We start from the raw sequence: 26,114 nt of genomic DNA on the forward strand, positions 1-26,114 counted from the left end.
CTAGCTAACAACAAATTAAATTTTTCATCAGAACAATGGAGTTAATGAGGCAAAGATGGTTGCAAGAAGGTTGAACTGTGATTTCCAGAATAAACCAAAGATTTCATGCTGTAGGCAGGAACAGAGCTCCTACAACAGCATCTCATGATTTAGGTTTAATGGCTCCCTTCACTGTCCCTCCTGGGCAGTCTTTCTTTGAGGTTTCTAAATGAATCTAGCATTACCAATGCACCTCTCCCAAAGGCCTGTCCTCATATCTTTTACACAGGAGCCATTCAGACTCTTTTGCTTCTCTTTAGAGGTAGATGCTCTAATGTTGTGTGCTGGAATAGAGCCATCTGTCCCAGGTGGCCAATGGTCTGACCTCTCTTAAGTCCAAACCCGTTCTTCCTTCTCCACCCCATGTCCACACCGAGCTGCTTACCAGGAACCCTGGCCAGAGCACTGCAGCTGCTCACCCACACACCCACTGCTGTCCATCCTGAAGAGGCAGGGCCAGGAGCTGGCACAGGGGAGATGTGAGAGCCAGGCAAGGGAAAGAGCTGCCCAGAGAACAGGAGGCCATTTCCAGGGCTCACTTCCATGTTTTTCGTTTCTTATACAGGTCCCTCCTAGAAGACCATGAGCAGTGCTCCTGTATGGTACATATGTTGATTCTTTAACCTGCTTGCTTGCAGACATCATGACCACTCTCTTAGTTCATACTAAACACTACATTTTGCAGTAGCTTTCTTCCTTTTGATGATACTACTGCTTCTTTAAGCCTCTTATACACTGAAGTCTAAAGAAGCTGGATTTTATCCATCTATCAGGCAATTTGCCTTGAGCAAGTAAGCTGGTAGCAAAATGGGGAGTGAAACAGTAAAGCTGATGAGTACCCAGCTTCCCTGACACTTCCACATATGACTGAATCAGAGCAGTTTAAGCAGTGTTGTGGGAGATGGGAAGGGTATCACATCTCTTCAACTGCTCAGGAGCCTGCTGGGTATGTTTAAAATCTTATAAAACCTGAGGGCTGGTTGGTTGCGGAATGGGCTCCTGGCTGGTTATATCAAGGTATAGTGCAACAATAACAGCCATGAGATATATTTAAACCTGGCCCAGGGCAGCTTTTTGCTACAGCACTTGATATTCTATCACACAGAAAAAAATGTCTTTATATTTCTGTTCTAGGTAGTGCATTTATTTCTGTCTTATTCCTAAAGAAGACCGTGAGGGCTGCTGATATATTGGGTAAGTAAGCGTTTGCTAACGTGGACATGTGTGTTGCCATATGCTTAGCAAGCTGTAACTCTCACGCAGCCCCCCACCTTCACACTCCCACTTTCCCGAGCAAGTGTTTTGAGGCAGATACTTTCAAAATTGGGAAGAAGTGACAAAAAGAGAGAGAATGCATGAGGAAAAGACTGCATTCCCAAATATTCTGCTCTTACAACCATAACTCATTCCTTATGTGTCCTTATTGCTCACATTTATTTTAATTGTCTATTTTTGCCTCTGAGGTTGTATTTAGTATTATATTTATGATTACAACACAATTTTAACAAAACCAAAGAAGTTATTGAGCTATTCATTCAAATATAATATCTTTTTTTTTCTTACTGCATACACATTGCACAAAAATTCAAGCTTAATTAAAAGTGACAACTTCCCTTTTGGTATTAATTTTATCACTTCAAAGAACAAATAATCATGTTGTCAATGTTCTGTTGGGAAGCATGGTCCTCACTGTGAAAGCATGTCAACTTTTTGTCTATGTCCAAGGTTTTTTTGCATATCAAAACTTCCCTGCTTGAACAAAGTAGTGGTGAGAGACAAGCATATTTTGGGGGTTGGGCTTTACTCAAATCATCTCAGCTGGAAAAGGGCATGTAGTGTTGCTACACAGCACCTGGTATTTATATGGGGCTCCTAGCATCTAGGCTTGGTTGTCCATACTATAACAAGAACGTCCTGGCTGTTGTCATGAATGTTTTGGAGAGATCTGTTCAGTATTGTTCCAGGAATACCATACAATATTTATTTAGGTTTGAGATCCAAATTTGCCAGCTGAGCTGCTACATTCAGAATCCACCCTCCTTTGACTGATCATGTTTCCCTTAGAGCCTTAGACATCGTGTGTTGCTTTAACTAGTGTTCAGCACTGATTTATTTTATTTCTGTGAGTTCGACTTTGCAAGAAGGATTTAACAATGCTGCTACATTCCATAGGAATGAGCTGTATGATGGGAAATATGGTGATGTTTTTGCAAGCACATAAATATAGAATGGTTCTGCTTTTCCAAAGGAACTGTGTGCGATAGCTGTGCCAGCAAAATCGTCGGGATGTGCTTTGTTTTGTATTCCTGAGCCTTGTATTCCACACCATTTTTTGGGTTTGCCAAGAATTTTAAAGATTACTTAAAAAAAAAAAAAATTATCTAATATCTTCCTTAATCCAGTACAGTTTATGAGCTCAGGATCGGCTCACTTCTGTCTCGATACCTCAGCGAACATCTGTGTTTGTCAGCTGGCTGTCCACAGGGCAGAACTTCCAGATTTTTATTAAAAGCACAATAATGCAAGTTCAACCTTGAAAAGGGGCCCTGGCAACCTGAGGCTTGAACAGTTTTTTGCAAATCAGCATTTTATAAAACAGGTCATAGGTCTGCAAATGCAACAGGGAGCGGCCAAAATGTTGGCTTCATGACAGCTTCACATAAGCATTGGACTGGAACATATCTGTTGCACTTAATGTTTCCAGGGCAGACCCATAGCTGGTGCAGATCTCTGTGGCCACATTGACTTTGGGAGAGTTGTGTTCGTTCACACTGGTTAGTGATGTAGCTGTCTGCCTCAGGAAACAACTTGTCCTTTCAGTTTAGGATAAGTTTATATGACCTGCCTTGTGCCTGCAAGAAATAGAGAAGATCAATTCTCCTTTGTCATGCACTTGGTACCAGAACTGAGGATATTTGAAAAGGCATTGCTGAGTTGGAATTCTAATTCATGAGGATTTACTGACAGCTTTTTTCGTACTTCCAAAATCCTTCAAGTCTTTTATTAAAGTTAGGCTAGATAAGACTCCAAATGCAAGGCAACCCAAGTACCTAAGCCCAAATCTGATTAAATGGATGTAAATTTTCTTCTGGAAACTATTTCCAAGTCAGCTGGAGAGCAAGATTGACCAGGATTAACAAATATTTTATTACCAAAATAATGTATCCTTTTCTTTACAGGAGGAACACTGGCAGTAACAGGGACATACTTGTTGGTGACATTCGCTCCAAATATACCCCAAGAACTCACAGCAAGACAAGTACAGAATTATTTAGTGAGCTGGCCTTTTTTGGTATATTTGGTGAGTATCTGGTTCGTACTACTCCCTAAATCAGAAAGACTGGGGCGTTAGGGCCTTTTGCCAGCATTATGAATTAGTGGCAGAAAATCTGCTCCTGAAAATAAATTGTGTGATTTTCATAGGAGAGAGAACAAGTCTCTGGGTCTTCACCCCAGTCCTCAAGCTGGAAATATGCTGAACCAAAAGATGTCTTTCAAACTACATGCTGGAGAAAGTCACAGTTGTGCAGGATTAACAAGAATGGAAAGATTTGGGGGTTTAGTGGGCTTGAGGAAAAGCCTAAATATTGGCGTTGCATATATTTCCTATATATGTGTTCATGCAACACAGTCTGCATGAACATCTAAGTTAGAGTGCTTTTCTGGAATGTGATGGATTTGTACTTTTAAAAATCAGGCTATATATGCTCTTTTTTTTTTTTTCTTTCACATCACTCTGTTTTATCCTCACGTTGCTAAGCCTGGCTGAATGGAGCTCTGTGTGGAGTTGAGATGTGGAGAGGTGGTTGGCTTCACTGGCACTCAGGTTAATCTGAACATGAGTTTGAATTCAAATACAAAATACCATTTTGATTAAAGTATCTGTATACAAACTTCAAATACCATACATCTTCTTTGATGTATTTAATTAGCATCAGGAACAAGACCAGAATGAGTAGAAGGAATTTTTCTCTCTTCCTCTGGAATGCTGAAAATTTGTTCCTCCAGCTGAATGTAAAACAGTGCAGGAACTTCAGAAGCAGTTGCTTTTTGCCCAGTAAAGCGATTCACTTGTGATAGATTATTAGTACTCAGGCTTTTCTCAGTAGCAGAGTTAGGAAACCACTGAGTAGATGATTTAATTTAACCTTAATCTTTTAGCTAACCTGCAGACTTTAAATACATCTAAGTAGCCGTGAGACTACCAATTAAGCAGAAAGTACATGCTACCACAAAAAATGTTGATCCTCTTGCTCAATTTTTTCTACATTTTAAAAGCTCCTGAAATATGGTGATACAGCTTAATACAATAAATGAATGATCATGCTGCAGAAATGACAACATGCACTTTCAGTCAAGCAGTAGAGAGGTTTTTGAAGGCAATTCCAAAGAGTTTTGGGGTACTCAGTAAGGGTAGCTTCAGCCTCGAGAAGAGCTTCAGCAAATCCATGTAACCAGCAGAGGGAAAGGGACTTCTTTGAGAGAGCGTTCAGAGCAAGGAGCTTGGCGCTTACTGGAGGACCCTCTCGCTTTCCTACCAAATATCCCTCTCTAACGTGCAGTTCCACTGTAGATACTAAAACAGTATGGCGTTTTAGGCAATAATTTTAAATCGCTGACTCACCGATTTGTGTAGAGTGGGTGGAGGGACAAAACATCCCATTCATGCCCAGTGACACCAGAAATTGCTGTGTCATATTCTGTTCACACTTTCTTAAAAGTAACAGGTTGCTGGAAAAGGGCTTTGTGTCATCTGAGGACTTTGCTGAGTTTGTTTCAGGAAAAAATAATAACGCTGTTGAATGCTTAGAAAAACTGTGCTGTATTCTTCTTAGGAGACATCATAAAGAGGTGGTAGGTGACCCCTGGACTTTCTTTCTCCTTTTCTCTCTTTTCCCTGCCTCAGCCAGGATCCAATTCTACATGTATAGCATGGGTTGCAGGGAAGGATGGAGCAAGTACACAGCAAATATCATTGACTCAACAACATATCAAGCTTTCTTTGTTACACCTGCTGCCTGGATTAATCTGTTTTGAGCTTCCTATGTCCAAAAAAGTGAGGAATGAAAGGCTCCACAAAAGTCTCCAAGATACCAGCCTGATTTCCTGGTATGCTGCTGGAAGTTCAAACAAGCCATGCTGTAAATGTTCTCTTTGGGCAGGGAACTAACTCTTCATAATTGTTTGTAAAGTGCCTAGAACATGTTGGCTGCTGAGATATAAAAAAGCGCAGCAGAAGTTGCAGAACTTCCAGTACAAATATATAGCGAGGAGACAGTACAGCAGTATAATGCAGTCCAATAGTCTTTCTAAAAGTAGCCCCGAAGTGTGGTCTGCTGAGAAATATAATACAAAGCCCCAACAGTACAAAATGTTCTGTGTGGGTGTCAAACCATCGCCATGTGGCACTCCACTGGCATCAGAGGAGTTCTGCAGAAATAACCTCTAGTTCCCACATGAGACAACTTTTGAGTCACCTTCTGAGACTTTGCTGTAGCATAATCATGTCTGAGCAAGAATGACTATCCTAGCCTGGTTTCTTTTTGTCTTTTGCTTATGTGCACTTTGAGTGACTACAGAAGACACCAATTATAGATGAAGCTCTTAGGTTTCCCTAAGCAGAAGCATAGTGAATATTGGGTTGTTAATATTCAATCTCTATAAAATCAGGTTCAAAGCATTTCTGTTTTTCCTTCAAAGTGCCTAGAAGCCCCTCCTTGTTTATTGGTCCCTATGTTGCTGTATGTTCCAGAAAGACAGCTGAGGCAGACAATGTGGTTTTTTGTTCTGATGCCTTCTGGTAATGCTTAGAAACATGGAAAACATCATGATTATGAAAAAATGTTGATGAGATGTGGGCTTGAGGAGACTTCAGTAGAGATTAGTTATAATAGCAAAAATGATTGTAAGCAGGTCAAGTTCCTTCAATTCCTCTAAATAGAATATTTGAAGCTGATATAATCTACTCACTTCCCATTCCTGGATTTTGTATTTAACACTACCACAGCTATCAACTATAAGAGAGAGCACTATTTTGGGTAATTCTCAGGAGACAATCTTTGGCAGCAACTGGGGCACGCCAGAAGAGTCCCTGTCTGCGTGAGGTCCTGTTAGGAGCTATGAACTCTGCTTGCAGCATGACTCAATGTGGTGGCCTCTCCTTTGTCTGGTGATGAAAAGTGACCTGTTGGTGGTCACTGAGCAGCATAGAACCATGGAAGAATAGTTTGGCTGCGGAGCAGCACAAGGTGAGAACTAATTGTTTGTATTTCATGCTTAGTGTGTGAGACTTCACAGAGCTGAGTAAACTTTAATAACAGCCCTGGAAAACAAAAACAGGTTTCTCCCCAGGTTTGACCACAGGACTGCCATCTCTGGCCCTACACCACTGCTGCTCTTGAGGCTTCCCCAGGAGGCAGAAGCAGCCAAGCACACAGGTCTGTGTTTCTCTTCCAGAGCTGCCATCAGAGACTCTTTTATGTCCTTTTGATGGTTTTGCTTGGCTGTTTCCTTTCAGAAGTGAGTCTTGATGAGTGTGTTTGCTTTTGGGCAGGAGGGGATCACAGTGGAGCTTTATGGTGGCTTTAGCAAGAGAAAAGCTGATGACAGGATGAGGACTGCAGGGCTGATGGAAGAGCAAACAACAGTGACTTGGCTCAGTTGAGGTCGTGGTGCTCGACACTACCTGCTGCTCTTGGTTTGGAGAGAGGTGGAAGAGAGGCTGGAGCACGAAAGCTGGTGTGATGGAGCAGTATGAGCCAGCAACTATCCCTGGGCTTGTTTTTGGATTATTGTTCTTGCGTAGTTTGAAAATTAAGTGACAGGGCAGATGATGGTGCTTCTGTCTATTTGCATTGTGATCAAAGTTGTCCAAGGGATATAAAATGAATCAATACATGAGGTGTAGCTGGCTGCCTACAGTAGGGCTGTCTTACGAGTTTCTGCACATTGTGTGGCAACCAGCCCAAGGGTCTGGGTGCTCAGGTTTGCACTGAGGATGAAGCAGATCTCACAGTGCTGTGTCGTCTGGTACCATGGCCCCATCCCAGTCACACTATCCTGTGTGCCAGTCCTGAATTGACGTGTCATTGAAGAGGATACCTGGGACGTCTCTGGAACTTCTTCCTTAGCCTGGGTATCTTTCCATGTGGGGAATATTTATTTAGCACAGCCTTCTTCTGTTCTGTTAGCAATTGTTCACTGTCAAAATAGCAACTGAAGCTATTTGGAGGCTGTTGTAGCTGCAGCCTGATAACACGATATTCCCATCTGGCCCTGAGATATATTTGTCAGTGGCATGAAAAGTGAAGCTGCTACCTTTACTTCTCAAGTTCCCTCAAAACCCTACCATAGTTTTCCAGAGAGAGGCCAAGATGAACTCACATGTCTGCAGATCTTAACATGACTTCTGCCTTGGTTCCTGATTTAGATGTACCCAGTGCTACACTGTTGAGAAGAGCTAGGGAAGGTGGCCAAGTTACATACTATGAGACTGAGGCAAAGGCCTCCTTTCTACCAGCTAGTGGCCCAGCTTTTATCTTTGGGAGCAGAACTGGTGAGGAAGGAAGTTGCTCTGGAGGCAGGTGAGACCAGCACTCCACAAGAGATTGGAAAGATTATTAAGGAAGGATTAGTCCAGGAGTGCGTTATTTTAGCCAACAGTAAAATACTTTCTTACATTCAAAACATTAAAAAAAAAAAAGTAAAAATAGTTTGCTTTTTATTTTAATCTTGCAATAAATATTTGACATTTTTAAAAGAAAACTGGTAGAAAAAAATCCAGATTTTTGTTTGCAATGTTTTGAGATGCAATTGTCCCTTGGTTGTCTTTGGGAGCAAGGGATGAGTGTGAAGGTAAATTAAAAAAATAATTAAAGTATAATTATGTTCTGTTCATATTTTTGAACACTACTAAACTGGGGGAGGTGTGAGTATGGTAGAGAATTTTAGTGACTGAATGTAGCTGATGACTGCTTTCCTGCTGCAGTCACTCTTAAAAACGAGAAGTCGGTTATGTTACATTATATAACCACCACTAATAACTGCTCAGTCGCCTCTTTGGAAATTTCATCCATGCAAAACGCAGATCTTTTTGAGTCTAGTGCTGCCTTATGGCGACTGTTGGCTTAAGAGTGCAGTGGCATTATAAAATATAAATCAATATGTTGGTGACAAAACCAAGGAGGTAGACATAAGGTTTTTCTATTACTTGTTTTATTGGTAAAAAATGACAATAACCAGAGTCATTAATGATAACAATCTCATTTTCTGTCTTATTTCCCCCATTTGATTACTTTCTACCATGCACAAAGTTCCCTCTCTCCACATGGTCTCTAGGGCTACCAGGCTTCTGAGCACCTCTCAGTGCAGAGGTCCATAATCCCTGTTTTCATGTGCCTTCTGGGCTTCACAAAAGCTTTTTGGCTTTTGCACTTACAGTTTTCTTTAGGTATAGAGGGGCGTTTGGGCAACATGGGCAGGAGGGAGAATACCCATACTTTTGAGACGGCGGAAGGCAAGAGTTACTAAGGGAATCTGCAAAGAGACACATTAAGAAGAAGTCAGTAAATTTAACTGTTTCTTATTTAGCTGTCAGATGTTATTGAAGGAGCAGGTTTGGACCATGCACAGTGTAGGTAAAGCTGCTTCAGCAGCTGCAGATGTCCTTCAGTGTGGTCTGCTAGTGTGTCACTGAGCTTTTCAAGCTAAGCTTCTGACAGGTACCTGTGATTTAAGAACCAGCACATGCAATAAATGTTTTCTTCCTTGAGATGGATGGCAGAAAGTTTGAACAAAAAGACAGTGTTTGGGAGAAGGGAAAAGAGGGTAGCAAAAATAAGCTTGCATGTCACAAAGAGTGACACTAGGAATAACATAGCTAGAAGGAGAGACTGTTGTTCCTTCAGGTAAGTTCTTTACTCCATAGGAATTATAATTCTATAAGAATTATTACAAATAAACATGGGCACATTTGCTGTCACATTAAAAAAGTTTTCTCAATGCTATCAGTGACAAAATACAACTAGAAGTGCAAAAAGAAAAACCAAAGAAATAAGAAAGGCTCGAGGTTTAACATTTGCTATAATAGGAAGTACAAATGACAGCAATTGTTTGGTAGCTCAGTCAACTGGCAATAAAGTTAGTTTTTAACAGAAGATGCTTAATAAAGTAATGCTCCTCTGAAGTGTTAGAGCAGAGAAAATGAATGTGACATCTCAAAGACTTTGAATGAAGCATTTATTACATACTTTCACAGCTCTAACTTTCTTCCCTTTTATTTTCAGATCTTAGAAATAATAATATTCTGCATTCTCCTCTATTTTTACAAAAGAAAGGCTGTGAAGCACATCGTGGTTTTGTTAATGATGGTAGCACTACTGGGTAAGAACATATTATTCACTTTAATGTTCCTGTCTGTTACTTGATAATTCCTTGACACTCAGTCTCTCCAGTGAGTGTAGATTAGGGCCATTTCCAAGCAGCATGCTGAAGGAGAATCATTGATACATTTCACATTATTTTTACTGTGGTCTTTTTTTGAAGAGAAAAGCTGATCATGATACATAGTTTCTATGCTTATTGCTGGGACTATCTCTTTCGACAGATCTCCTGAAGTGAATACGCTGTGCACAATGGTATTCTGTAGGGTTTTTTTAAATAACGCTTTAGCTTTAGATCCTGGGAAAGGGGACTATTTGAAACTGTTTTTTCAAGATCAGACTAGCTGTGAAAATCAGTTCCTTAAGCATTCTGTAAGCAAATGCAGTGATGTGCCTGTTTGCATATGCGACATTTCATACTTAACACCTTTCCAGAAGCATTGCAAGAACTTGGTGGGCCACTGAAGTTTGCCTTCTGATTAACACTGCCACAATCAACACCCAGGGAAAGAAAGGAGATCATTTTATCAGGCAGCCGTCAATAAAGTTAAACTTGAATCAGTTTTGAAAGATGTCAGGAGGCTCTCTCTAAAGCTCTACTGCTTGCAGGCATATATTAAGAATTTGCCACCACCCCATGTCTTCTCTCATCCTTGTTTTCTCACTTGTCCATGAAACTCTGATGGTACACCACATTTCTTTGGTTGAAGTGAAAAGTTCTTGAACTGTGCCATTGAAATCAACAGGCATATATTTTCACTGAGTTCAGTGGGTGCATTATCAGTCTGCAAAGACTTACAAAGCACATTTCTGATGGAGTTGGTCATGAGTGTTTTGATAAAACAGAATTTCACTAAAGTTTTCTATTTACACAACTTGGATTTAACTGAATGTGAAAAACCCTCACAGATTCACTAACCATCTTCCTTCAGATCCCTGACTGGTTTCTTATCCAGCTGAAAAGCTCAGACTTCCAGATCAACTTTTTTGGGACAGTCTCCCCATTTAAGTTTCCCAGTGCTAGGAACATTAGGATCTGTAGCTCTGCAGAAGCCTTGAAGGTTTTTCATGCTGCCTGCACGAGGCAGAGATGGAAAAGTCCCAAAAGCCTTAGGTCCAACTGTTCAACTGCTCTTGGTTTGTAGGAGTGAAGTGTGAGTCCAGCCAGCCCTCAGCTCCTAGCAGAGAGTGTGGGAGCATTGGCAGACCTCGCTTGAGCTGTTCTTCAGCTTCCTACCCTGCCATGAGGAGTGTGAGGCACTGCATGCTCCTGAGCAACAAGTGGGGCCAGACTCCTTGTCACATAGCTGGAAGCCTGAAGATCCCCAGGTGGGCTTCTGCACTTGACTGCTGCAGTTCTGGGCAGAACCACCATGATGGCTGCCTCAAGCAAGGTCAACACGTGGCTCTGGGACACCTGGGCCATTTGGCTGTGTAGCCCAGTGTGCTTCTTTCGCCATGTAGCCTGCCAGCCCTGATGCCACCAGTGCCAAAGGGATGTGTGGAGCTAAACAGCAGCAGGGCTGTGAACCTGAGCCGCAGCACCGACTTCAGTTTGGTGGTCAGGCTGCAATCAACCAAAAATAACAATTTAATGTGCTGGCTGCTGGGGTTTTGGTGAGCATATGCAGCTTCAGGAAGAATGTGTCATTATTTCTGTTCTATTAAAAAAGACATAAACAAACAAATCCTGGTTCATGGGAACTTTTGAAATACTGAAAATTCCCTCAAGAAGCAAACCCAGAACTGTGGCTGGCTCCAGTTCCTGCAGCTGTCCTGGTGCCTGGCAGTCCCCACAAAGCTACGCTTAGAGTCTTCTGCTTGCTCTCTGACCTTTCTGCTGAGGGAAGCGATAGGGGCTGAGAGAGGGCCCGGCAGCTCTGCTCCCAGCTGTCTGGCACATGCGCTGCCCCCGCATGGCCCTGCCTGCGGGAGGGGTGAGCGAGGCTTGGGGTCTCTGTGCAGAAAAGTCTCAGTGACAGGTTGTGGAAGAGGATTTCTGCCTTCTCTCAGACCCATACAGATACATTCCTGGTGCAGGGCTTGTACAGATGTAAATTGAATGTAGAAAGGTCTCTTTAAAAAGAGGGCAGCCTTTGTGCTTAGTTGGACATGAGAGCTACTCTAATCATGAGGAAAATATGGAGGTCATAGTAAAATCTGCAAATGTTTTGCTTAGTACAACTTTGCAAGTTAATTTTGAGAGAATTATCTTACCTCATGTATATACTGGGAGCTATCATAAGTTTTGGGGAAAATATTTCAGATTTAAGTGGGATTTCTGAGTTTTTTGCCGTAACAGGCAGAAAATGACATCATTTGTCACGGTAATCTTGGGGGGGTCATTCTATCAGAGATAGGAAAACCATCTCCTTGGTTTTGAAACTTATTCCAGGGTTACTTTAACTAAAAAGATCATTCCAGTTTTCAAAAACAACCCAAACCAAACCAACAAAAAAAACCCAACCCTGATGCTTTCTTTTCTGGTTTGTTAAAATTTTGAGGGGTGGAAACTGCCCTTTCATCAGAGACAATTTTTCAGCAATCTTTACCCTTAGTTGGACAATTCAAACTACTAATTTTTACCTGTAAGTGTTCTTTTAAATTAATAACTCCTCCATGTTCAACTACAAATCTTACATTTTTTGTAGGTTGCTCGTTGGGGCTTGAGTGTATTTCTTGGCTTTTTAGCATATCATTAGCATCATTTCAGGCCAGAATTAGACCCTCTCTGCTCACTTTTAGAGCTGTGTTTGTTAAAATGCTCCACCTATTTCCATTACAGAGCAAGAAGTGAAGTACTAGGTGGAAAGGTTGTCATGAAAACAATGAATTTCATGATGGTGAACGGTATCAACACAAGATGTATGCAACTCTTAAACTCCCTCTGAACTTTTGGACTTGCCATAAGAAAAATGCTTGCAATCAAAACCGCCGGCATGAATCTGTTCTTCTTCCCCCACCTTTTCTCCCAACCCTTGGCCTGAATTTTTTGCGTAGTGCAGATCTCCTTGGCAATCTGGATTTTGCAGTTATGGGAGGCTGAATCAGACCACCGAAATCCAACACCTTTTGTCTCTGGAAGAGGCTGGAACTGGTTCCCAGCTGGGGGAGGGTGCTCCTGACGATTAGTTGCCTTTCTTCAGAGGTCCTCTCCACATCATGACTCTTCTATCTTTTTTTGTTTCTTCTGAATTTGTTACATTTTACTTGCAGTAATCACAACCTACTTGGGTTACCTTCAACAAAGCAAGAGCGCCCTCCAAAAGGAAATCTAAAGAAACTCTTAGCTGAACTGTCAGCCCCTTTTCTAAAAGATGTGCATTGCATGACTTCTCTGAACTGGTGACATGTACTGAAACTGTTGTCTGAGATTTGTTTGTGGTGATGCAATGACAGTCATTAAATGGATTAAAAACACACTACTGAAATACTCTATTCTGTGAGCTAAATCCAGAAAATGGTCCTAAGAGCCTGGCGCTGAAATGAAATGCAGACCTCTGTGTTGGTTGTCTGCTCTCCGTACATAATCCGTGAGGACAGTTAGATGCTTTGGGATGTGATCCCAGAAGTCAGCTTTGGCTGGCATTGGCCAAATCCCATCCCAGCAGAGAAATCCTGAGGGTGAGGAGTTATTTCAGGCCGCCAGTGCCACATGCAGGCTGCTACTAGGAGGTGTCCCAGCTGCTTTGCACAGAGAGACCTCTCAGACCTCTCCTGAATAATGCAACTTAGGCTCCAAATTAGCAGCTGGAGCTAAATAAAGTATGTCTGGTAGATGTGGAGGCTGTTGTACCATCTCTGACTGGTAGTCCAGTGTATAGGGAACTGGACCAGGAGTGTGAAATGGATCCAGTTCTTTCCTCACCCTGAGCTCAGCTGCTGTCACACACACAGATGCAGGCACACACAAGTCCTACCTTGCAAGATTTTATGTGACTCTAACCTCAGCTACCCAGTTGAAAACAGGAAAACTTTGGGTAGATGCGGGATTGCAGACCTCAGTGCTACAAGAACTTAAGAGAAAAACACAAAACACACATGGAGCTAAGCCCACTCTGACATTAGACAGTAGCTTCACAAGCACTTGTAAAATCACACACTTGGTTTTAGGTGCCCAAATCCCACCTCGGTGTCTTTTTAGGTGATCAGACCTGTGGCTCTGACCTGGTACCTTATCCTCTCTCACCTATGCACTGAGGTCACTGCTGTTTATCCTGCCCTGCTAATCTCTCCCTTTCTCTTTCAGCATCTCTGACTGTCATTGCTGTAAAGGCTGTGGCCAGCATGATAACACTCTCTGCGAAGGGGAAAATGCAGCTAACTTACCCTGTTTTCTATATCATGATTGTTTTAATGGCAACCTCTTGTGCTTTCCAAGTCAAGTAAGTGAGATTCTACTTATCTTCTAACCTTCGTACACATTTTATGACAGTTTTATTTGGTACTGATATCAACTCCAGATACAAGTTGCACTTAAAGGCAACAAATTCCTGGCAGAGTCTTGACAGGTGCATGAATTGCCTACAGTTGATTATATTGTTTATTTAGGCTTTATTTCTCAGTTTCTAATTGATTATTATAGATGTTACCTCCTCTCATTATCAACTTATACAAGGTCTTCTACTTATAATTTTGACACAGGTCTTGAACTCATTAAATGAACGTTATGTTTATGTAAATTTGGGGGGTTTACTTTTAGAAATCTTCATTGCCGAAAAATCAAAAGGCCACATTTGCTTTCACTATGCATCGCTTTTCCCCAGTTTATGCCACTAGTCAGACTGAAGAAGAAAGTTTATCCCAACTTTCTCTCTGCCTCTGTTATATCTGCATGTTGCACTTTGCTACCCTGTAGGTCTGTACCTTTTTAGGAAATAGTTAACTTCTGGTGTGCAGGGGACATTGGAGTTTTCCCTGCTGGCCTCTGGCCTGTTAAGTGATAGTTTTATGCTGCCTTTGCAGATTGCTGGGGGTGGCAGCATAGTAAAATATGGTTTGCAGCTGAGCAGAGAGTCCGTTCCCTTTCTGCTGGTCCCTCTGCTTCAAGTGCTGATAGCATCATTCAATAATCTCATCTAGACTGCTCCAGTGCGAGTCTTGAGTGTTTACTCGCATGATTATGTTCCAGTAGAAGAGCCAACCCAGCTTTCTCGTGGTAGAACATACCATTCCCATGTGGAACCAGAAAGTCCGTGCATTATTGTGCAGTGATTCTCCATAGCTGACTCAGGAACTCCCCTGTAACAGATTATAGAGTAATTTATGTCCAGCTTGTCTTTACTGGGAGAACAGCTCAGACCATTTAAAAAAGGAAATAAAAGCTTGGTAAATAGGAAGCTGCTGAATTGACCTCTCCTTGCCAGGTTTTTTCTTTCTTTCTTTCACTGGGTCAAAATTAAAACAGAAGTGAAATGTACCCATTTTATTCCCTGGGCTCAATGTCTCTTCTCTCTTCTCTCTTGGACACATTTTCCAACAGAGAGAGTGCTGTCAGTCTAAATTTTTCGTTTTATTTGTTTCCTCTCTTACTTTATATGACTGTTGTGCATTAACTCAGAACAGCCTGTGCTGCAACATCCTTCTGGTTTCAATGCTGGGCCTTGGTATCACTGTTTTAGTCCCTAAGACCGAGTTTGTTGCAAATGAGAGAAAATAATGAGGTGTTTTCAATGACTTCAAAATCCTGACTATCCTGTGGATATGTAGGATTTCTTTATTTTTAAAGCACCATGGAGACTGTTCAACAGTTGCTAAAATAACCATGCAATTATTTTAATGGCTAAAACAGATCCAAGCTTGGATTTTTACTGTGCACATATATTGTACCAGTGAAACATTTAAGTATGGCTCTTTTTATAGGTTTTGAATACACTCTGCTGCCTCCTGATTTTTTCTTTTTTGGTCTGAAATGCACCATTCCCATAACAGAGTATCTGTCGGTGCATCCAAGAGTTCACACTCATGATTCATCACCCTATGGGTAAATGTTGATAGCTGGGATCTCCATACAAGTGGGTTAATTGCTTTGCCTTTTTCATCCATGGATGCAAAGTGTGCAGGCTCCTTCACGTTCAACATTTCGGTCCTGCAGGTTTATGTGCAGTGTATGCTCCTGTGGCCCAGCACACTCTTGCTCATCATTCTGGTGAGGGTTTGTGTTGCCTTTCTGAGAAGCACAGCAGAGTTTCCAGCCTAAGGAGCACAGGCTTGGAACTACCTTTCTGGACTTTCCCAGCAGGACAGAGAGTGTCTGGGGTATGATCGCATGGATAAACATACAAATACGTGGTTTAGCCAAGTTGGATTGAGCAGTAGCAGCAGTGTGAACTTCAGCAAAGTGAAATAGCTCCTACGAGAACTCATGTGTTCATGTCCATGCTGGAAATATACCCTTACACAATCTATTTAAATTAGAGCAACTTGTCCCAGGCTGCTCACAGGCAGCACTGCTTCCAAGAGCCGATACAGGCCATAAGCAGTAATACCCTAGCATTCCTCCCTTATCCATGGCAGACAAAATTTTCCATCAGTCGTTCAAAGCACTCTCCAATGACAACCTGTGGCCAGAAGAATCCTCACCAGCCTTCTTACTTTTGCCTATTTGTACTCTGCAAAGTCAAAACCAGAAGGTAAACTCAATACACATATGCATCTGTCCAGGGCTACTTGCTGTTGTGGTAAACAAATGGCCACATTTATTGTTAAACTGACATAAAGTGGCTTAATCTGACTTTTAGGGCAATGAACTTCCTGTAGGCATGAGACACAATAATGCTTATCTTCCAGGTTCCTGAATCAAGCAATGCATCTGTACGAAGTGACAGCAGTCGTGCCCATTAATTTTGTATTCTTCACCATCAGTGCCACTATTTCAGGTTTGTTTCTGACCTTCTGCCTCTACAGAACAATTTTCTAAACATCAGGTTTTCAAGAATTACTGCCTGTGAACAGGAAAACAAAACAGTCATGTTTGTCTTCACAAAAAGAAGTTTTTCCTAAGTGGCAGGTGTTTAAGTTCTGAAAAATGAATAAGTTTAGCACTTTTGAAGCAAAACAAAAAATAATCAAATTCTAGCATTTCCAGAACTGACAAGTACACTTTACTGTGCCTTGCTGGCTTACTAGAAGAACCTGCATTTATCCCAGCCTAATCCTGACATCCAGTAAATGTGTTTACCATGTGCACACCAGCCTCTCCGTATCCGAACTGGTAGAGCAATTTTAACAGCCTGGCAAACTACTCAAATGACAACCAGCTGTGTTTCATAGCAGTTAGTGTATATTCCATTTCAGAAGGTGGAATTCCAGGTTAAGTGAAGGAAATAAAATTACTCCAAAGACTTTTTAAGCATTTAACATTTTCTTCTGGGTGAGAACTTTGAACTCAGCATTGTTAAAGAGGGACTGCAAATCTTGGAAATGGTGCGCAGTGTAAGAACATGAGCTCGGAGGACGACTAAGATGCTGTATCAGCAACGAGCCAAAATGATCATGTTGTTAGAACATTTATGACTCATTTTAACACACACTGGGGGCTTTCCTGTCATTGCTGTGCAGGAGTTTCTCATGCAGAGCTGCCATTAATGAGAAGGGGAGTTAGTTTCATGCACAGATTGCCTCAGCACCTGTGTTAGAAGAGACCTACACTTTGTGACCAAGAGGAGGCTTGTGCCAAAATGGGGTTGTGCTCTTGTGACCATATGGGGAATTTGGCCTTGTGCCTCCTTAAAAGATCAAGTACCTATTCAGGAATGGCTTAATAGCTTTGAGACTGGATACACATGCATTTGCACCAGGTTAGTTAAACCAGTGTAGGGCTTAGAAAAACAACCTCTGCTGAATCTTGCTGAGGTGCTCGTAGAAGGTACCTCGTCTCATGATTCCCCTGTTCCCAGTTACAGCCTTTGAAGATACAGTCACACATCAGCTGCACTGTTCACACTCTGTCGTTTCTGAGCAAAACTATGCTCATCAGTGGTTTAAAGCTACTATAATATACTTGGCTGTGAATTGGGGCAGCTGAGATCCAGATACACATCTGGCTCTGTCACCTCCACTGCAGAGGTGCTAATTCCTGGAAGAGGGGTGACCAGAAAGAGCAAGTGATCCCTTCAACCAGAAAGATTTGGTAAACTTGGCTGCTGGAGCCCTTAACTTGATGTAAGCATCAGGAATACAGCTAGTTATCGAAAGCCTGTTCCCAACTGGAGTTAAGATGTCCACATGGTCTGTTGGAGTGGCTTAAACTAAATCCACAAAGAACCTGTTAGCTTATTGCTATGACTCTACTTGTGAATAAGACCTTGAGTTTGACCTACATAAAAATTGTTGCTGATAACGCAAAAAATACCTGCATCTGTGCAGTCCTAACACAGCACATCCTCCAACCTGAGAAACTAAATCTCCAGTCCCATGCAGTATCTTGAGAAAGCCTAGATAATAGAATATGGGCGCATAAAGTGAATCCATCACAATGTGTGTTAATACCTTATTTGGGATTTTTTTTTTTCCATTTGAGCATGAGACTGTTCCTGACCCTCCCTGCTGTAATTCATGTCACTTGGAAGCTAGTCAAGATCTGCAATTCTTGTTTCTGTCACATTCCAGGGGTCATATTTTATCGGGAATTCCAAAGTGCAGCTTTGCTGAGCGTGTTCATGTTTCTGTTTGGGTAAGTGTATTGGTCTAAAATCTGCACCAACGTTTGTACAGAAACAGTATTGCCTTGTGGAATCTCTTCTTTTCTCAGTAAGAAGAAACCCGTCTTGTTATTAAAGTATTATGGAATAGCCATTATAGTAGGATAAAAAAACATTAAAGGAAAGATTGATGTCTGTGCTTTGGGAGTTTGGAGGCCTGGTTTTGAATCCAAATATGTAAAAATGTGAGACACTTATGAACTACTAATCTCATGATGGAATGAAAAACTAGCAGCATGTGTTCCTCCAGCAGGAAGGAGAAATCGCTGCTCTGCACCAAAGATCACGTTGTGGGGGTGCTTTAATAACTGTGAGAAATCTCCTCCCATGTTACTTTCCACTTGCGTGTCCGCCTGGTCTTTGCTGCCACTAGGTATTAGCAATTATATGAGTTGCTTGCCTACGGGGCAGCACTATGGTATCTCCCCCTCATCTTCCTGTGCCAAGAAAGACACAACATGCTTGTGGAAAAGTTCAGACCATGCTAAGAAACTGTTAACAATAAATGTTTGAAGAAGGTCCTAGGTGTTGTGAGAGCAGAAACCTTCGTCTGCCCACCAGCACGGTTACAACTCTGGGGACAGGTGACAGTTACTTGATATAGGGTGTGAGATGGTTAAAAGCATCTCCCAGGACTGCTGGAGGTGTCTCGCCACCGTGCTGTCAAACATATGGGCTGATAGCTACAGATGTCTTTGTCCCCTGCAGCTGGACTGGAGTAGATGCACACAACCACTACCTTGTTTGACTGCAGAAAAAGTGACAGAAAATGGAGATGAGCAAATTCAACCCATGTATTTGGCAGGCAGGAATTAGTGATCATGTATCCAACACAGAACGGATAGAAGATTTATCCAAGCATAGCAGTTTCTCATTGCTCCTGGCTTACAGCTTGCCCCTGAGACGCACACTCACATGAGAAAAACAACAGAGATGTTGATTGTCTGCAGCTAGACTGAGTTGTTAATGAAATTGCAAATGCTAGAATGCTAGCTTAGATGCTCTGTGAAGAATTGCTCGGGGATTCAAATGTTGTGGTCTCACACTCACAGGCATTTGATTAGGTATATATTACTGAAAGTGTAATTTTGCCTGCGGAGCCTTTGGAACTGATAATAAAGCTTCAGGAGGCAAAAAACTAGACTGAAAGGGAGCCCAAGATGAATTTATAGAGCTGCCAGGAAGAAAAGTTTCTTTATAAACTGAGCAGCTTGGGTTTGGAAGTCCTTGAAAAAGCAACTTGGAAAGAAATTCTCATCTCAGATGCAGTGAACTGTTTCTAATGATACTATGCCACTGTTATTTTGCAGGTGTCTTCTATCTTTCCTTGGTGTATTTGTAATTGAAAGAAGTAAAAAAGAGGAGCATTTACATAGTCCTTTTATTGACTGTGGACATATTCCTGGTAAGTAGGGCTTTTTTCCTGTCTCTCTGTTTAAAAATGAGATATCAGATAATGAGATGACCTAGGAGAGTTGAATCACAAATATGCTCTGGTCATATTTATTAAATATACTGTTCCCTTATTTTCTATGCCTGTTCCCAACAGATTTTTCAAAGAATCTTTCAGACTTTTTCCAAGCTATTGTTACAACCAGTCAAATGAAAACAATGATTACTGGAGCAAAGAATGTTTAAATGATGGATTGGTGGGGGATTTGTTTTATTAAAATTCTTCACAGAGTTGTTGTTTTTCCCTTCTCTCACACCATTTCCCTAGGACAAAAATTGACAGGCAAAGTACAACCAGATTATCACAGTTCACACTATGGCACTTTGAATAATGAAGATAACTCGGTGAAAAGTCAAAGCTGAAAGAAGAAAGCACCTTGCATGCCAATCAACAGGAGAAACGCCACTGGAACAAGGATCAGCAGCACCTTTTTGTTGGACATATTCAAATATATGTTGAACTCCTGTGTGTTGATGAGGCATGGTATTATTTAATCCTACTTAATTTATCCCATGGCTCTCCCAAATGTGTTCTGAAGATAAAGGAAGCCTTAAGAAAAACTAAATAACCATTAATGAAACAGAACTTTCTTCTAGTATCAATGCCTCTTGGGGATATTTTTGGAGTATTAATTGCTTTGAAAAGCAAACAGGCACAGGACAGGATTATAAAAATTCCCCTTTGAAACTCCCTAGGTCTGTATAGATGTTTAAAGGCAAAGGTGGCAAATGAGAAGAATTTTCATAAATGACTTCAAAGTATTTTGTTATATGTATAATACCTTTAAAAACATGTTCCTTCCTGTTCAGGAGTCAAAACCGTGTGCATATATACAGTATACACAAAGATGTACAAACAGTGTATAGGGGGAAAACTCTGGTTATCTTCTGCCATCAGATCAATTCTCTCATCTTCCAAGGAAACAAAAATTTGTGTGAGGAGGGGGATGGAAGAGAGCATTTACCATATACATAGTCAGGTGCACACATGCAGACATATGTGGTGCCCAGCCAAGGCAGAGCTAGGGAACCACACTTGACATTTTACATCTTCCCAGGAGAGTCCTGCACACTCTGCTGGACTGGGCTGGGCTATAATATCTGTTAGTATAGCCTGGGATTTAGCCTCTGTTTTCTGGAAAACGAGGCTTTAATAAAGAACCTGCCAAGTTCTCCAGAAGGAATGGAGTAGCCAGGCTCCCTCCCTTGATGTCTCTTGGAAAAATACTCCTAAAAAAGAAAAGCAGGACACCTCCTGCCTACTTCCTAAACCGCTGGTAATCCTGGATGAGGGAAGGCTGTAAAAAACAGGATCACAAAGAGTCACATTAACAGTAGAATTTTTCCTTCATTAAGTTGTAGTGTCTCCACAATGATTTGAAGAGCCAGCAGTGGTGGGAACTGTGGTAATACAGGCTCTGTGTTCAGCTTTCTGTGTCCCCCAGTCCCAGCCTCCTGGCCAGAAAGCTGCTTCTGGACATTCACTGTGGGTCCACTTACCCCTCCCTGGTAGCACAGATCTGCCTCAGCCACCACTGGGGAGGGCAGACACCTCCTTTGCACAAACAAGTGAAAAGTGCTCTTGAGAAGTGTCTGCGTTTTAGACAAGATACTTGTTTCAGGTTTGAATTAATCTACAGTATGGATAAGGGCCATAGGCTGTGTGTATTTTGTTCTGGGGGGATATGAAGAAATCAGGTCTCTCTTTTTTTCCCCCTAATAATTTTTTATTTCACTTCAAAGTAAGCACAGTTCAAGATCCATAAGACAGTTTCATTTCAAACCCTACAAAACACACACAGAACTGTGGTTTTTCCTATGCAGCAACATCTGGGGGGCTGGGGTGTGGGGCAGGGGGTTGTGGAGTTTTTTTCCAATGTGGATCTTTTCCAGCCGGCATAGGACAAGACTCTGTGTCTGCACCTCACTTATACCAGCTGCTTGGCTGTGGCCTTCCTTTACCCTCTTACAGCTTGAGTTCAAGTTTCCGAAGCTTAAAATTAAAACCAAACAAAACTAAGGACATTCTTTTTGTATGCTTTCTCCGGGGAACAAGGGCATGCCTCTATCTTTCTTTTGCAAGTCCAATTTAAGCCACTTTCAAAGTCTCAAGTGAGAGTATGTGCTAAAGATGGAAATATGAGCCTTACAGTTCTCCATTTTGTGACCCTAGAAACAAACGGGTGAAAGGATTTGGTTTTATTTGTTTTTTAAATTATTGGCCTTGAGCATCTTTCTGATAGCTGTTTCCATGATTCTGAAGGGCTGGAGGACATAATAAGGGTTACCATGTATAGTATGTTCTCTTAAAAGCAGGAAATCAAAAATAAAAATCTCTGACAAAAGTTACTATTTATTTTAAACTACTGTATTTCTTCTTGAACAACATTTCTTTTCTTCCTATGGGTTTATAAAAAAAATTATAAGGTTAAAATGTTTCCTGTAAATTTGAATATATTGAAATTAATATATGGAGCAAAACACTGGTGAGAATTACGTGCAATTAAAACTTGTGATTTGACAAGATTTTTGAGACGTGAGCATATTCCAACTAATTAGTGTATTCAAAGACTGGAAGAACTCAGTGATGAGAATTCATTGCTGCTCTGCCAAGAAAGCGACATGATTTGTTTCAAGAATCAGTTTCTAATCCACGTCATTTTCAGATTCTGCTTGTGATATTTAGGTTGCAAACACCACAGGCAAATGCCTGCTAAAAGAAAAGCCTTTTCACTGGAACACACACACACACACACACAAATCTCTGGAGCCTGTCTCTTTAATAATGAGTTATTTACTTGCAGTGTTTTTCCTGACATCAAAAATGTGGGCCAGACATAAGCTGCAAAATTTGCACCTGCAAACTGAGCTTTCTTGAACAGATACTCCATGGGCTCTGAGGAAATCAAACCACGGGAAGATGTGGTGGCCAGGCAGCAGCTCGTGTGGTCCCCAGGCTCTAGCTTGGGATGTTTGACAGACGAGAACCAGCAGGACTCGTTCAGCACTTGTTCCATGGCTGATCATGGTGTGGTAAGAGATGAAGTATTAACTGGCCATGGGCCTGGAAATGGGAACTCTGGAGGCCATTTAAATTTTTGCCATAAAATATTAGGATAAATTTACCAAATGGTTTCAGCTGGCAAAAAAATATGTTAATTTTGGACTGGATTACATTGTTGCCCATGGTAAGGGCCTGACATTCTGGCAGGCTTATTGCCTGCTCCTTGCTACAGCTCAGCTTTTGGTGGACTCACGTTTTGCATTTAAGGACAGCGGTCGCCTAAAACTAAAGGAAAGTGGACGTTATAGGGGCTTGAGCTTCTATGCTTTGAACCTCTGGTTTCATGCACCTGGTGAGTTGCTTGAATGGTTCAGTGCTGCTAAAATTCTCACCCTCTTTTTCCTGGCTGAGAGGTCCTGCATGGTCTGTGGATCTCTGTGAGTCTGTTCTGATCACCTACCCTGCCAAAACCATCTGCTTTCTTCTCCTTGCTGCTCTGTCACTCTGAGCTGAGCCAACCAGGCTGACTGGAGCATTGGGTGGGAAGGAGGGGAAAAGGAGGAGAGGGAGTGAGACCTCTGTTCTTTAGGGAGAAGCATTACATGACTTCTTCTTAGGAGCTTCACCATATAGCAAGCATCCTGCTGAGCTCACTCCTCATCTGTCACCGAGTCCCAAAGGCAGCAGTTGAAAGCTTCGCGAAGCACTTTTAAGTGCCTGGCTCCTGAAGTAAAACCCTGATCCAGACTCACTGGGCTGTGCATAGTGAGTGTTGAGGGGCTCCACAGAGGCTAAGATGGGCATCTTGTGGCTGAAGGAGTGTGCTACGGTCAGCTAGAAGCCCAGACGTGTGTCTGACTATACATACAACTTGTGCTAAGGACGAATTTTTTCTTTTCATCGTTTGTTTGCTATAAGGTGAATAAACAGTGTTGGAAGAAAGGACTGGGACCAAAAGTCTTCTGAACACTAAATGGCCTCTCCTTGCAATCTTTCCTTCCAACTCACCTTATACAGGATCATTGGTGGCTTGCAGAGAAAAATATCGCCTCTGATAATACTGGTGTGCAGATGATTAGACTGAGCTGTCTTTCTTTCAGTTTGTCCTTTTGTTACTGTTCTCTGAGGCTTGTCCTTTTTCTTGTTTAAAGTAGTTTTATTCCTTTTGGAGAAATCAGGTAGACCATGTTAGCAACTAGCCCAAAGGAGAGAGAGGCTAATTACCATAATTATTATTGGAAGATCAAGCTGGAAGATTTACAACCTGGGTCCACTTGAGGAGAAAAAGACAGGGAAATTTTTAGTGCTCTGGATTCTCAGGAGTCTGAGAAATCCTGTATTAGCAGTGTTTCAGGGTTCTGTGGTAGAATTAGGGACATCAGTGAAGAAATAGTGATTCTATATATTTTTAATGTGGTTTTAGTTTAGCTTTTTTGTTTGGTTGGTTTGGTTTGGTTTTGGTTTTTTTTTTTAACTGATTTGGAATTGTAGGATGACTATTTGCTGTACAGAGAAGCGGAGAGGGAACAAGATATTCCCTTGGCAGATGGGAGATGTTTCAACTTTTTGAAGCTGGGAGAAGTGTAGAGGCACCTTCCATGCACTTTGACTGAAGTAACCATTGAGTTATAACATATAAAGAGGCAGCACTGGAAAATGCATCACTACCTATTAAGCAGTCATGACCATTTAGGAAAGATCCTTGTCCTCTTCCATTAAATCTGTTCAGAGCACATGTGGAGGATCTGGCCCTTTAGTTTGCACATGAACATATTTTTGAAACATGCTGAAACAGACTCTGGGGTCGGGGATCCTTGAGCATCCTATCAATGCCTCTTTGGCATGTACTGTCTTTCATGCAGAGATCTTGCCAGGCCCTCTCTGTGTGGAAATTAGACTGTCTAGTGGGTACACACCACAGGCTTACTCTTGAGAAGAAGATACAGTACTGCCGGGACCTTCCCATGAGCTGGAAAGTGTTTATAGGGTACTGCCCTACAAGGAAATTGCACAAGCCTGCAGTCTTTTATTATGTTCCCTTTATTTTGTGATTCCCACTGGAGTAAGCCAGAGCAGTTTTGGGAATACACAGAAGTGAAATTATTGGCACCTCAGGAACTTCCAGGCACAATGGATGGATCCTAGATAAAGAGTTAGGTGGCTGCTGAGTGGGTTTCTTATTTAATCTAAATCCCAGGTTTTCAGTTAGGCACCTAAAGTTTGTCTAAGCCTTTGAGGTAGAAAGTGCATTTAATAGTTCATAGAATAGTTTGGGTTGGAAGGGATGTTCAAAGGTCATCTAGTCCAAACCCCCTGCAATAATCAGGGACATCTTCAGCTAGATCAGGTTGCTCAGAGCCACTTCCAGCCTGGCATCTCCAGGGATGGGGCACCTACCACTCATCTGGGCAACCTGTGCCAGTGTTTTACCACCCTCATTGCAAATAATTTCTACCTCATGTCTAGCCTGAATCTCCCCTCCTTTAGTTTAAAACCATTACCCCTTGCCCTGTTGTAACACACCCTGCTAAAAAGTCTGTCCACATCTTTCTTATAGGTCCCTTCTACAGACCAAGCTCCTTTTGATGCAGCCCAAGATACAATGGGCCTTCTGGGCTGCAAGTACACATTGCTGGTTCATGTGCAGATTTTCATCCACCAGTACCCCAAAGTCCTTCTTGACCAGGTTGCTCTCAATCCCTTCATCCCCCTGCCTGTATTGATACTGGGGGTTACCCCAGCCCATGTGCAGGACCTTGCATTTGGCCTTCTTGAAACTCATGAGGTTGCACGGGCCACTTCTTGAGCTTGTCCAGGTCTCTCTGGATTGCATCCTGTCCCTCAGACGTGTCAACTGCACCACTCAGTTTGGTGTCATCCACAAACTTGCTGAGGGTGTACTTGATCCTACTGTCTATGTCATTGATGAAGATATTCAACAGTACCAGTCCCAGTACAGACACCTGAGGGACATCACTTGTTACTGGTGTTCATCCACTCTAATACAAAGTGGTCTCTCAGACTCCTTGTTGACAGTGTCAACAATGCAGCTGTTGAGAATTTTCAAAGTAGAGCTACTGTAAAGGAATGATTAAACAGGGGGATCTGACACTGTTTTACATGAAGTCAATGTATCACTGAAGCCCATGGCTCTAGTACCTTAAACATGAAAAATGGCCTGTGGCCACTGATGAAGGAGCCAATTTCTTTACTTTGCTAGATCACATTGGGAAAAATAGAAATGATTGATTTAAGCCTCCAGCACAAACATGTGCTTGCCAGCTCTCCAGTTGGAGATTTCCACTCTTGGAATAGGCATTGCCTTGCCTAGATGAAAACTTTGGAGTCTGCTGCCAGGTCTTCTGCCAGATTCATTAAGCTGGTTGAAAGAACAGCACCGTCATTTGTCTTTTGTTTGATAGCTGGTGGGCATAAATCCAGAGCAGCATGAACACAAGAACAAGACTTTTCTCTCCATTTGAAAAAAAAAATAATTAAATGTTCTTCTTGAGTTATAATAGCATATGTACCAGGCAG

At 41.9% G+C, this 26,114-nt stretch overlaps 1 protein-coding gene across 1 annotated transcript in view; it reads left to right on the plus strand.

Moving 5' to 3' along the window:
• Positions 1-22,054, plus strand: part of NIPAL2 (NIPA like domain containing 2) — a 51,424-nt gene extending 29,370 nt beyond the window's left edge. Inside the window, exons 4-11 of the mRNA XM_065832304.2 lie at positions 1,174-1,233; positions 3,219-3,340; positions 9,324-9,420; positions 13,669-13,804; positions 16,209-16,297; positions 18,030-18,093; positions 19,432-19,526; positions 19,842-22,054. Of these exons, the coding sequence (XP_065688376.1) occupies positions 1,174-1,233; positions 3,219-3,340; positions 9,324-9,420; positions 13,669-13,804; positions 16,209-16,297; positions 18,030-18,093; positions 19,432-19,526; positions 19,842-19,936 (758 nt within the window). The 3' untranslated portion in view covers positions 19,937-22,054. The remainder of the gene's footprint in view (positions 1-1,173; positions 1,234-3,218; positions 3,341-9,323; positions 9,421-13,668; positions 13,805-16,208; positions 16,298-18,029; positions 18,094-19,431; positions 19,527-19,841) is intronic.
• Positions 22,055-26,114: the final 4,060 nt, after the last annotated feature.

The sequence above is a fragment of the Patagioenas fasciata genome, chromosome 2 (genome assembly GCF_037038585.1).
Source record: "Patagioenas fasciata isolate bPatFas1 chromosome 2, bPatFas1.hap1, whole genome shotgun sequence".
NCBI classification, from domain to species: domain Eukaryota; kingdom Metazoa; phylum Chordata; class Aves; order Columbiformes; family Columbidae; genus Patagioenas; species Patagioenas fasciata.